This window comes from Bemisia tabaci, chromosome 8 (assembly GCF_918797505.1).
Source record: "Bemisia tabaci chromosome 8, PGI_BMITA_v3".
NCBI lineage: Eukaryota > Metazoa > Arthropoda > Insecta > Hemiptera > Aleyrodidae > Bemisia > Bemisia tabaci.
Window position 1 is genome coordinate 23448542 of NC_092800.1, and position 13580 is coordinate 23462121.

The 13580-nt window shown below is 39.8% G+C and overlaps 2 protein-coding genes across 3 annotated transcripts in view; both read left to right on the forward strand.

Annotated features, from left to right (window-relative positions):
* Positions 1-2334: 2334 nt before the first annotated feature.
* Sarm (sterile alpha and armadillo motif) overlaps positions 2335-13580 on the forward strand; it is a 105191-nt gene continuing 93945 nt past the window's right edge. Inside the window, 2 exon segments of the mRNA XM_072303834.1 lie at positions 2335-2449; positions 8963-9065. Coding sequence (XP_072159935.1) covers positions 2421-2449; positions 8963-9065 — 132 coding nt within the window. The 5' untranslated portion in view covers positions 2335-2420.
* Positions 2938-13580, forward strand: part of Nup62 (nucleoporin 62) — a 128341-nt gene continuing 117698 nt past the window's right edge. Inside the window, exon 1 of one of the 2 annotated variants that reach the window (XM_072303837.1) lies at positions 2938-3197. In XM_072303837.1, coding sequence (XP_072159938.1) covers positions 3113-3197 — 85 coding nt within the window. In that variant the 5' untranslated portion in view covers positions 2938-3112. The remainder of the gene's footprint in view (positions 3198-13580) is intronic. The other variant, XM_072303836.1, reaches the window with a different exon arrangement.

The following is a 13580-nucleotide window of genomic DNA, read 5'->3' on the forward strand; positions in this document are numbered from 1 at the left end:
GGTGTTTTGATATGTTGTAGGTCTTAACTCACTGATCAAAAGTGTCACTGGGCGTTTCTTCCTATCTCGAAGTTTTACCCCCCATTTTGGGGGTCAAAGTTGCCAATTCGGCGTATAATTGGTAGTTTAGACACCCGGATTTATTGGTTGCCTATAAGATTCTTTGATGGTTTCTTGAGTCTATTGTATCCTCTGAATAGGCTAGAGACCATTCAAACTAAAAAACTGAACAATTTTGCCTTATGGGGAAGGGGGGGGGGGTGTTTACGCCACCGATTTCAGAGTCGGCGAGCCGCATTAAACCGATTCTTTCGCCATGTTTCGGAGAATTTTTTATGCAAATGATTGCGACTGCATCTTGAAAGGTCGACTAAGATGCAGCTCAGAATACATCCCCGGGCGGGGGGGGGGGGGGGGGGGGGATGTGTGCGACCGAACTCGAGCAGCGAAATTGGCTTGCACGGGTCGGATCAAACCAATGCTTCTATTATGTTTTGGAGAACTTTTTATGCAAATGACTCAGGCTGCTTTTTGAAAGGTCGACTAAGATGCAGCTCAAAATATACCTCCCCTCCCTCCCCGGGGGGGGGGGGGGGCGAAAACTGGGCCGAAAAGCCGACCGAACTCGGGCAGCGAAACTGGCTTTAGCGAGTTTCGACCGATGGTTTCGTCATGTTTTGGAGACTTTTTTATCCCAATGAGATGGAGCACGGAATATGCTGTATGAGAAAGGAGGCTTATTCTCAATCTGCACCCTCCGTCGGAATAGGAACTCTCAGCATAGGTCAGTGTGGTACTGACACTAGTATAGTGACACTTTTTAACGTGGCTAGGACGATTAAAACTTCATACCATTCAACACATCATTCAATTTTCAGCATATCCTGATTCATTTCAGAATTTCGGTGCGGGGAGGGGTTATTTGCTTTTGAAAAGAAAAAAAATTAAAAAGAAGAGGTACATGACCTTGTTTTTTTCTTAGATTTTCTGATTACGTAAAAAAATCTCAGCGAGCTCGCCTCACTTTCTGCACTGAGAGCTTCCAGGATTTGATCCATTACTTATGGAGCTCCAGTAGAAAGAATGAAAAACTCAGAACTGGTAAAATACCTTCAGAACTGATTGCATTATATATATTGCCTTTCTGCGAAAGCTTTGCTTTCTTCCTTGCCTTTCTTGACATTCTGCAAAAGTGTTTAATGCTCGATAATAATATGCGATTTCATTTAAAAAATCACCTAGATGATATATTTCTGAAATCAACCGACATTATATAGTCTCAGCCGTAGGAATCATCTGCACCATCAGCTGTCGCTTATAGAAATATTGGGCTCAGTCAGAAATGCGTGTTAGCTAAAATAGACCCTTGGAATTATGTATGAGTGATGGTGGTGGTGAAAAGTGCCAAGTGAAAGAATCGGTTTAATGCGGCTCGCCGACTCTGAAATCGGTGGCGTAAACACCCCCCCCCCCTTCCCCATAAGGCAAAATTGTTCAGTTTTTGAGTTTGAATGGTCTCTAGCCTATTCAGAGGATACAATAGACTCAAGAAACCATCAAAGAATCTTATAGGCAACCAATAAATCCGGGTGTCAAAACTACCAATTATACGCCGAATTGGCAACTTTGACCCCCAAAATGGGGGGTAAAACTTCGAGATCGGAAGAAACGCCCATTGACACTTTTGATCAGTGGGTCAAGACCTACAACATATCAAAACACCAGCCGATTTAACCGGGCCCACTTTTCCCATAAGACCGGTCCGTCGTCCTTTACTTTGTTAACGTTGATTTAACATCGAACAACCGTGGGAAGTGTCATAACTTTAGCACGGATCACGGCATCAGGATTTTCCCGATTCTGTCAGAATTTGAGGTCAATCAGGACATAATCCCGATTTCATCAGGATTTGAGGAAAAATCGGTCGTAAAATCAGGATTCGAGAAAAGTCGGCCGTTCGATTGGATTTTTTTATCGAGCTATTTTTGTGAGGTTACATTCGCTTAATTTTTCTCCGCCAAAAATCAAGATTTGATCAGGTTTCGAAAAATTATGAAATCAGGATTTAGCAGTCAAAAATCAGGAAAAATTATGATTTTATCAGGATTTTCCAAAATGAAAAATAAACTGGACGCCCCGCTATCGAACACGTTCAAAATTGCGCGCAAACACTCCGCGTGATGAAAAATCAGGTAACAACTTGATCGAGCTTTCGGCGAGTTCGTCTCTTCCCGCGCTTCCACATTGCTGGTCCTCACCAGTCGCTCAACGCACGCTCCTCACCTTGTCGGTGACAAAACAAACAAAACTTTGGGCTCATGAAGGAAAGTCCGCTGTAACATCAGTCCGCAGTCCATCTTGCCCGGTGTCGTTTATTGGTGAATTTGTGCCGTTTCCGCGCGTGATCTTATATTGTCTCTATGTTTTACGAAATAGAAATGATCAGAGTGTAAGTTGTAGCTAAAGGTATCCATTTTCCCCATGCGAAAGCGATCATCTTTTGCTTTTGCTCTGCTTTATTGTGATTTTTTGAGTGTTTCGGTTTACCGTTCGGTAGCAATTGGATCGCATTTAGCAAAAAGGATCCAGCGGGATTAAATGTTTTTCAAAATATACTTAATCCACGTACAGTATTGAAATTTACACAATTATTTTCCTTTAAAATTAACAATTTTTTGGTGGGAAGCAGAACTTACTTGCTATTCTGGGAAATTTTTTAGATAATTATGAAGAAGCAACATTTTTACAATACTGTATTCGCGCTGGTTCCTTTTTGCTGAATGGGATCCAATGTTGCATGCAAGAGATACAGCCGTGCGAATAGACTTTTAGAGGTTAAATGACATGAAAATTACGATGGTCACATTAAAAAAGTCTGAAATACACTCCTTACTGCGCAATTTGCGTTGTTAGGAGCGCGCTTTTTCAAATTTCCCGCGTCGGGGGCAGTTTTCTTACGGAAACAATTAACGGCAACTCGCGGCTATTTCCGGTCAACTAAAACTGACAACATAACCTAAAAATCGGAGCTCGTGATATCGTGAAATGAAATGTAGAAGGATTGCGTTGGATATTTAAAAGTTGATCGATTTGGTGACCGCATAAAGCGTATATGGACCACTATAAGAGATCACGTTGGGTTTGTGAACAAACTGAAGGAAAAAATAACAACAACAACAACAACGACTCGGCATCTTCCGGAAATCACCGAGCCCGCCGTTTGCTCGTTTCCGGTGATTAGAAAACTGCCCCCAGACGCGGGAAATTTGAAAAAGCGCGTTCCTAACAACGCAAATTGCGCAGTAAGGAGTGTATTTCAGACTTTTTTAATGTGACCATCGAATTTTCGTGTCATTTAACCTCTATAAAGTCTATTCGCGCGGCTGTATCTCTTGCTGAATGGGATCCAATTGGCCGTCCATAAAACGTCGTTCCTCCCACGAAGGAACGTAACCACATTTCAATTTTGCCAGATTTCATTTTCCGGAATTTCATTTTCTAAATTCTGTGGCAACCTTGCGCCCTGCAATGGAGATGTTATGTGTGAGGAATTTGCGATTTGACTGTGGAATCTCATGTAAAAGTTCGTGAGAAACACGATGGTGCCACTGGTTTCCTCTGAAATCAACTCCCAAGCTCAAAAAAAAGCTCTCAAGTTATTGAGACCAAAATGGAGGGAATATCCCATGCTATCCTGAGAGTTCACCTCTACATCAAGACAAACTCTCCATGCGAAGATAGGGAGCAAATACATTAGCAGGGTTGCCACTTTATTTGGGGACTTCAAAACAGAAAACCCGGCATCACTGCTAAAGTATTTGCTCCCTATCTTTGCATGGAGAGTTTGTCTTGATGTAGAGGTGGACTCTCAGGGTAGCGTGGGATATCCCCTCCATTTTGGCCTCACTTTGAGAGCTTTTTTTGAGCTTGGGAGTTGATTTCAGAGAAAACCAGTGGCACCATCGTGTTTCTTGCGAACTTTTAAATGAGAATCAACAGTCAAATCGCAAATCCCTCACACATGCAACATCTCCATCTCTCAGAATAAATACAAACGATAAATATTAAATAAACTTACCTATATATGGATCCTTGAACTTTAAAGCAATAAGGTCCATCACCCGGAATATCAATTCGATTTGCAGAGAAAGAGGCAAAAGCAACAGCACTATTATAATTTCTGATATGCTTTATGAAATTTGGAGAATATAAAAATAATGATTTCAAATCGGTATTTGTCCGAATACTCGGTAAAGAAATTAAGCCATTTTGGCAGCAGTTATTAAAATGACCATTGGACATTTCACCCTGAAAATGGCGAGCATCACAATGATAACAAATTATATTCATTGAACCGACTGAAAATTTGGTAACAAAATTTTCATCAAAGTTCTGATCATCAATTTTATACTTCCGAAATGAAGAAATGAAACTTTGATTTTCTATACTAATAACAGAGTTAAGTTCTTGCTTCACTAAACGAACATGCGAAGAATTCTGGAAAACGCGACCACGTTTTGGAGGACGACCGCCTCGGTCATTGAAAATTTCACTCATAACAACTGTTAAATTTAAAATTAAAATTAGTAAAAATTATTATTATTTTAACAAAATCATAACTGAAAAGTTCAATTTTTAAATTAAAAAAAAATAAATCAGAAGAAAAAGGATGAAATGAAAATGGAAATTAATAATAAACATATTTATACACATTGAAAAGAAACAGCGTGAAAAGTTCTCATCAGAAATGAGAAAAAAAATTGGAGGTTATTGACTTAATGAGTAAAAATTGGCAATAGGAAAAAGATGGAACCAGTCATGAAAAACCGTAAAAAAAAAAAAAAAAAACGCGGGAAAAGAAAAATGTAAGTTGATGGCAGTTGAGTGTTGGAAGTAACCTCACTTAATGATGATTGTTGAATGAAAACAGCTGATAAAAAGACAGCAAACAGTAAAGTAAGATGCGTAGCAACAAAACTTTTCCGAAAAACAAAAAACAAAAAACCCCCACTTCCCCTCATCCAATTTATGAGTTTTTAGGGATTTAAAAATCGGGGACGAACCCCAGAAAATAATTTATAGTTTTCCCGAAGCATTGAGAACAACACCTTTCAAATGAACCAACGCCCCTCGCAATTAGTACAGTGGTTGATTCACAATTTCATTCTATTTTTCAAATTATGTGTAAATGGAAATGTTGCAACATTGGAAATTAGTTACGTTCTTTTGACCGGGACTCGATGAACCCTGCTCTACATTTTTCAACAGCGACCATTAAATAATTCTCCTCACGTTGAGAAGTCAAGATAGATGCTCATTTTCGCAAGCCAATTTTAATCCGCGGAGGACCGTAATGAATGCGCGACCCGCGGTAACGCACGCGTTACCTATGCCAACAAAATTGTTGGAAGTGCATCTGCCGAGCGAGCGAGCGCCACCGTGACGAAAAATTAAGAAAATGTGAAAATTGTTCTCTTTCCGGAGCGGGGCGCCTCGCAACTTTCGCATTTCTCTTCGCATGCATCGCGCCCCGTCTGATATTTTTCCGGCTAACTGTAATGGGTAATCCGTGATCCAGTTAGCGTTCGCGCGATGATACGATTGTCTCCGCCATTGGAGTGGCGCCAGTGCGCGCGTAACTGCTTGTTTTTTTAAAAATAACTCCGCGAGACCTTTTGCAACGTTCGATGAGTGATCCTTCTGGTGATCGGGGAGATTACGTAGCACGGTGTCAAGAAAGATGATCACGGTGTCAACGAAACTTAAAACTTCCCTCTACAACATCTTTTCAAATTTCAAATCTTGTTTTTTTGTGTTATCTACTCTAACCTACACTGGAAAAAAAACACATTGGATCTAGAGTCCGGACTCTTGAAAACATCGACAAGAAAAAGGACTCTTGATTCAAGCAGATTTAAGCTTAAATCAAAAGGAAATCCGCTCAAATTAAGAGGCTTGGTTCTTGATTTAAGCTTAAATCTTATTGAATCAAGAGTCCTTTTTCTTGTCAATGTTTTTAAGAGTCTGGACTCTAGATCCAATGCGTTGTTTTTCTAGTGTAGAGTCCCGTTATACTGAGAGTTAAGACAATGTGAATCCATTTCTGATTGGTTCCCGTATTTTAGGCCTCCACAGTGTCACAAACGGGAATGAAGATTACATTTTCACCAAATGCAAAGATTATAATCTGGAATGGACCGGGGAATCACGGGTTCAGCAAGGAACAAACGGAATGAGAGAAGGAACGGAGAAAGGAATTTGAGAATGAGCTGATCAAAGATTACGAAAAACTTTCAATTTGTGTAATCTTTATTCCCGTTTTTGACTCCATGAGGGGGGGGGGGTCGTCTTAACTCTCAGTATAAAGGGACTATACTCTAACCCAACCTAACTTAAAGTTACCCAACTTTACGTAACCTAACTCATCTTTACCTCACAAGACCTAATCCACTTTTACTGAACTTAACTTTTCCCCAACCATTCCCTACCTAACTGAACTAGACGCGACCCAAACCTCAAAAAGATTGTGTTTTAGGAACTCAGCAACTCGTTACAAAAGTCGCACCGCGTGTAACGTCAGCTTGTCCCCTAGTCGTTTAATGAATCTGAAAAATATTAGGTATCACACACTACAGTCGCACAGGTCAGGGAATTCTCCCGAAATTGATCCGGGAAAACCTGAAAAAGTTAGAGAATTTCAATCCGAAACTTTAGCGGCCACATTTGAATGCAAAATTAAATTTTATATAAAGTAAATGATGGACTCAATATTACTTATTAATACTACACTGGAAAAAAATTACGTGCCATATACCGTCCGTTCCGGGCCCGGAGGCTGAAAGTTCCGGGTGCTGGAACCGTAGCTTCGAATGCCCAGATGCTCCGCCCGAAACTTTCGGCCTCTCTCACGGAACTTCGGAAACTTCCACGGCCAGAGTTTTTTTCAGTGTATAGTAATATATACTATTCAATATTACTGTGACATGCAGTCAGTCAGTTTTTGTTTGTGTTGTCAGCTACGGAGAAACTGAATTCGTATATTTATGTAAGCCTTGTCTCACCGAAGGTTCCATGTTCGAATCCCGGTCGGCGTGTCCTCAAACTGAAATCTCGGTCACTCGTGTGGAGCTATTAATTTATATGTATGTGAGACTGCATCGTCTCTCTTAGTCGTTTCTTATGTGGTGGTTTCAATTTGAAACAACAACAAAATTAATTTGTCTGTTCCACACTAGGGATGCAACCATGACTTACTTTCCATTGGGTATAGCAGAATTGTCTAAAATCCATTCTTTAACACACAATTTGCGACGTCCTTATCGAATATTTTCCGAATTCCCGCTTCCGCACGCAAATCGGAATCGAAAGCACAAGACCAAAACGGATCTTTATCAACGCGAAGAAATCGTGAATGTAAGCACGCTGGGTTGTTAAAAAATGGTTAAAATCTCGTCCAGGCACATGTGTTTTGGCGGATTGGTGTCAGCCATGTGGAATATTGTGTAGTATCCTAGTGCACAGGGTTTGGATAGAACGGCACCTCTAATGAAATGTTCAACTGTGCCCGTGCCGTAGCACAGGGTGTCTACAATTCCGGAAAGTCCGGAAATAGTGCTGATTTTTAACGGGCGGTCCGGAAGTGCTGAAAAAGTGCGGAATTTTGCGAGAAAGTCCGTCAATTGGGGGCACCGAAAAATTCCTGAACTTTTCTGATGAGGAGGTACTGAATTTATTGGGAAAGTACTTAAAAAGTGCTGTGAAAGTACTGATTTTTGGTCAGCTTGTTTTAGCAGACACCCTGTAGTATCGTTTTTGAAGCGGGAAGCTCAAAAAACGCAAATTTCTCACGCAGATTGTGAAGTTAGGAGTGCATTTCAAACTTTGCCAACGCGCTCATCGTGATTTTTGAGATAATTACTGATAGTAGCAACTCTTATTTTGGCTCTAGCAAAAGTTTGCAACAGGCCAGGGCCGGATTTATCTACTTGCCGCCCATGGGCCGCCTGTAATCTTCCGCCCCCTTCTAATTTGTTAAGTGAACGTGCCGGTAGGGGAGGGGCGTATGAGACGTGTTCGTGTTGGGCTCATTTTTTGTGAAAGCCCTGTCAACACCAACAAAAGTTCACGGAACTTTACGAGAAAGTTAAGTTCCGTAAACCCACCCCTGTTTGGACAAGGCCTTCTATTCATAACAAACGAACGAAAAAATTATGAAAGAACAAGCGTATAAATGTGGTTTAATAATTTTAACTCCTGCCGCTGCGCCACGCCGACCGCCCTGTGTTTGGCGCAATGCGTGAAGTATTCATGAAGTCTTGTAGGCGCTATGCGTTTCACGCCGACTGCTGCTGACCGCAGTGTGTTTGACGCAATGCGTGAAGTATTCATACAGTCTTGTAGGCGCTATGCGTTTCATGCCGACCACCGCGCCGAAGGCTTCTCCTTTTCAACTCAGTCCTCGTCATCATTCCTCTCTGCGCCGCTCCGCTCAAGGTCAAATTGCGTATTTGGTGTCTCTCTTAACTCGACTAATTAAAGGTGTTGTCTTCTGTATCACCGAAAGACGACAACATTAGATGTTTAATATACTTCTACTCTAAGGAAATGAGAGATATTGTCGAATTTTCTCGTTTGTAATTTATTTTCTGAATCTGATTTTTTCTTATTTTTTTTTTATACCTACATTCAAAAAGATTGCAAAATTTGCCGCCCCCTGCATTTTGCCGCCATGGGCCGCGGCCCATGTGGCCACCCCCTTAATCCGGCCATGCAACAGGCCCATTGTGTTTTAAGGAGAGATTAACGAGTCTTCTGTCGCGCTGAATGCCATTCTTGAACGAGTATCCTCCTTGTAAGTCAACTCAGTTTGGCATATCTTTAGAATTAATTAGACCTACTAAAGTCTAAGTCAAGTCATTAACGATGCAATTCATATTTTATCCATTTTTTTTTTTACCTGCAGGGAAATCAAGATGCACGCGATGTCGCCTCCACCAAACCGGATCAACCGGCAGTTCAAGCGGAGCATTACAGCTCCAGCCGACCCTTTCGGCACTCGCTTTTCGGTAAGTTTTACCATGGTTTTTGGTTTTCTCAGTTTGCGGACATGGGTTTGGCCAAAATTGCAGTGCTCCCATTTTCCGGAACCAATCTCAATTTCCGGAACTTTTGATATTTTCCTGAATTTTTCCCGGAACTCTTAAAATTCCCAAAATATTCCGGATCTTTTGCATTTTCCGGAACTTTCTCGGAACTTTTGAAAAAATCTAGAAAGAGTCCCAGAACTTTTGACGGTTATAAAGTGAGAGAAATTGGAACAAAAAAGTTCCGAATCCCGGAACTTTTGACGGACATGGAACGGGAGCACTGCACTGAAAAAAAAATATCGGTGTATTTACTAAGAAAAGGGTAAAATTACCAAGAATTCAGGGTTCTATTTGATCCCAGTTTTTTCTTGGTAAAATTACCATTTATGGAATTAGTAATTTTACCGAGAAATCTCGGTAAAATTATTGAACTTTCTCGGTAATTTTCTAGACCTTGGTAAAAACGCCAATATTTTTTATCGACTGTGGTAGAATTACCGAGATAAAATGGCAAAGTTACCGGGAATTGATTACCAATAAAAGTGGTATTCTTACCTGAAAAAAAACAGTAAAAATACCGGTTTTTAGGTAAGTTTACCAGTCTGTCTTGGTAAAATTACCAATAATTGTTAAAAAAAAAGTGAGATGGTAAAGGTACCAACGGACCTTGGTAAAAACGCCGAGAATTTTTTTTCAGTGCATTCTAATCCAGCATTTTCGTCGCCTTAACATAATTTATCAGAACTTAACGAGGCTTTACCTACACTGCTAACTTGGAACCACCTTAACTTCGGTAGGTTTAATTTTTGAGCGCGATCGGAGAAATCTCCTCCACGCTTCAGTATCAAAAACTCAATTTTGAGTTTGTGTGAACTGAGATCACTATTTCCGCGAACGTTTGGGCAAATAAATCAAATCCCTTTCATAGAAAGCTGTAGGATGTGAGTGAATATGTTGCCACTACCAAATGCTGACACGTTTATTAAGCTACCAATGTAGCTTCATAAATGCGTGATATTTTGATTTCAGTAACAAGTAACAACTGCTAAATCGTCGTACCTTTGGTGTAAGGACGTATCTCGATTTCCGCATAAGCCCCCGAAAATATGGAGTTGTATGTAAAACAGGGTTCACGTGGATGTTGAGGTACGCCTTTACGTTAGAGGGGCGACGAAATGGACGTATTTATGCTGAAATGAAGTATGTCACACGCAATCCCAATGCACATAGTTCTTTTTAACATAAATAGTGCAAATGATCGGAAAGAGAGACACTTTCTTCTCTGCGCGACAACCTTTCACCGATTTACGGAAGATCTTTGTCAACTCTGCCGTGCTAAGGAAAAACGCCGTATGAACATTCGAGAGTTGCCAAATTTCCTTCGATGAAATGTTAGATTTTTAGGAAAGCTATGAATATTTATCCTTGAAATTTTTGATAACGTTAGGCGAAATCGCGAAAGAAATTTGCTGAAAAATTGGAGGAAAAATATTTTCAAATTTTACCGAAAATTCGTGATTTACTGAAAGAAATTTGGCAACGCCTGAAGGTTCATACGGCGTTTTTCCTTAGCACGGCAGTACTTCTCGCGTGTTTTTTCGGCGAAGTTCACGGTCGAATTCGAATTCCCGCGCTTCTTTGTCAACAAACCACCGTGACCCGTCGAAGAATCCGCCCAGCTGGCGCTCGACCAAATTTTGACCCGAGAAAATTTCGGTCCAACCGGAAACGCTCGCAAATATTATTTGATCAAAGTCACGTAAATAAAAGGAGAAAGGGAAATGGTGGAACAAAGTCGCCTCCGAAACATTTTCGATGTTTTCCAGTGTGTGCGATTAGGAATTTGTTTACAGACGGTGAAAAACAGCTTGTTTTGGAGCAGATGGAAAAGCGGCGTATTCTCGCATAATTATTTTTCTGAGTCTCAATTCGCAGCCTTTGTTTGCAGGAAGAGCGAATCTAGTTTAGATCGACATAGTATTGAACAGTACGTCTATACAAGTCCGGAAGTAGAACTGCTTTTTAAGGGCGGTCCGGAAGTACTGAAAAAGTCCGGAAACCTGCAAGAAGGTCCGGAATTTTACTCATTTTTTTGTCATTATTGTCGGAATTTGAGCGAGTAAACCTAAATGTTTGAAATTTTTCGAATTTCTTCATATGGAGGTACTGAAAAAGTACTGAATTTATTGGGAATGTACTGAAAAAGTAATGTGAAAGAACTGACGTTTGGCCAGCCTGTTTTAGTAGACACCCTGTTGAAGCAAATCAAAAGACTTACGTGAAGTCAGTTAGAAGTCCAACATTGCAATGGACCGTATTCGATAGTGGTTCGATTTATCGATGGTTTTAAACAATATAACATAACCTTAAACAAAAATTATAGAATTTAAGTTGAAAAAGCTAAAGATGAGAAAATTCCTAACAATTTCACTTTACATTGCCATTCGGCACTCATAAGAATCACACATCTATCACAGAGAACCCGTTCCCTCAGATTACAGAATGGACTTTTGAGGCTGTACTGTGTTCACAAGTCAAACCAATCGATATTGGTACAAGCTCACCTTCTTGATGTATCGAATACGATCCATAGCCGGGTCGTAAAGTACGTAAGGAAGTTAGCAATGATAATAACAGTTTGAGGTATAGATCACTTTCAAAGGATGCGACTATTTTAACGTTTAGGAGATGTTCTTGCCTAATCACCCAATTGAAGGGGAATCAGGCGATTGCAAGGAAGCTCCTTCGTCGCTATCTCAGCTGGCCTGCATTTTGCAGTCTGGAACTATACGATTTCTGGTTCATGTTAGAAACAGCATATGTGCCATAAGGTTCCCTGCGCAGATCGGTGATTTCATGGACGGGCCTGAAATCGTTCGCGTTCCTTGCACTCTTAAAGAGGGTCCAGACAGCGCAAGGAATTCCCTTAGCTGGCCAAAACGGCGTACCAAGTTCCACCAGCTAGTTTTTCCCCCAAAATCAAACTTTTGAAAGAGTAAAGAGTAAACTTTTGAACTATAAATTCCGCAAAAATGAATTTACCTTTAGTCGAGGTCGCCTGCATATACATGAATTATAAAAGTTAGCATCATGTTAAATTTAAACACGTTTTCTTGTGGGACCATATAAGTTGAACGAACCAACCAGACGTTGATAAACATGGATTAGTGAAGAAACTTATAAGAAATTAAAATAATATCGTACCCAGCGTTGGGTTTTGAATGTGCATTCGTAATATTGTAACACTAAAATATATTATGGGAGCACGACTATCTTTTAATCATTATTCTCACACACATATTAGCCGTTACAGATTAAACAGTCTCCAACGTTTCATTGCCAGTCCACACATCTTGTTCACTTGTTTATTTTTACTCCGTACACTTTTATGATCCGCTTTTCATAGAAGTGTTCGTTCATCATCCGCGTAAATTTTACCCAATAAATCATTCCGTGGAAAGTTACACGATTTGCAGTTAACTTCTTTTTTTCCAAGGAAGTTTGACGCCTCTTTTTAATAGAGTATAAACATTCCATCAAACAACTTAGTTAAAATGAAGGACTCAATTAATTTGCTAATTCATTTTTCGTTCACGGGAAAATCTGTTTTAGGCAAGTTAAAGTGGTTTTTTTAATTTATGAATCTACAGCGACATGCTGCAAATTTGTAACCCATTTTTTTACGGTTTTGTAGTTATAAAACTGACGCTGTTTTGCCAAACTTCAATGCTTTAAATAGACTTTTTATTCAATTAATTTTTTTTTTTTATATTTTTGGGAGTAGCTAACATGAGAAGAGTTTCAAACAGATGATTCGTATTCATAGACAGTACTTTATTGTAGGTTACTTTTTTGCACGACTTGGCATCCACGCCGCGGAGCTTGTGACATAACCTTGTCAAGTCAAAAAATAATAAACGAATGTTAGAAGTGTCAGTGGTTTCCCGAATCGCAGATTTGCCATTGAAATGCATCTCCGGCGAGATTATTATTTTCAAAAATGTTTACGTCTTGATGAAGCACAATGAAAGTACATACATACCTGTGTTGTCACACCCTATTAAATATGTCTCATTATATTTGGGCTCGGTTGCTTTATAAAAATTAAATTGAACAGTCGTGTTCGTATTTACGGAGTTTTGTCTATTTTAAATGAAAAGGAGGCAATTTAGCGGTGACTTCTCCTCTTCTGTTATTTTTCTTACCGGGTTTCAAGAAATATTCGTCAAAAATCTTTTAGCTTTGTTTTGACAAATAGATCTGCTCATAATCTTTCAATTAAAGGAAACACAAGAAGATTCGAAATCGAAACGAAGGCAAACGTGGGGAAACACGCTCCGAGAGCATAATTAGTTGAGAGTGTTTTTTTTTTCTCTCTCTTTTTTTTTCTCTCTAGTATTTGGTGTCAAAACATCATTTTTGCGTGTTCAAAAACCTAAGAATTAAAAATTATTTGTGTGAATTCGAAAAATAAGAAGCTTTGTGGTTTGTTAG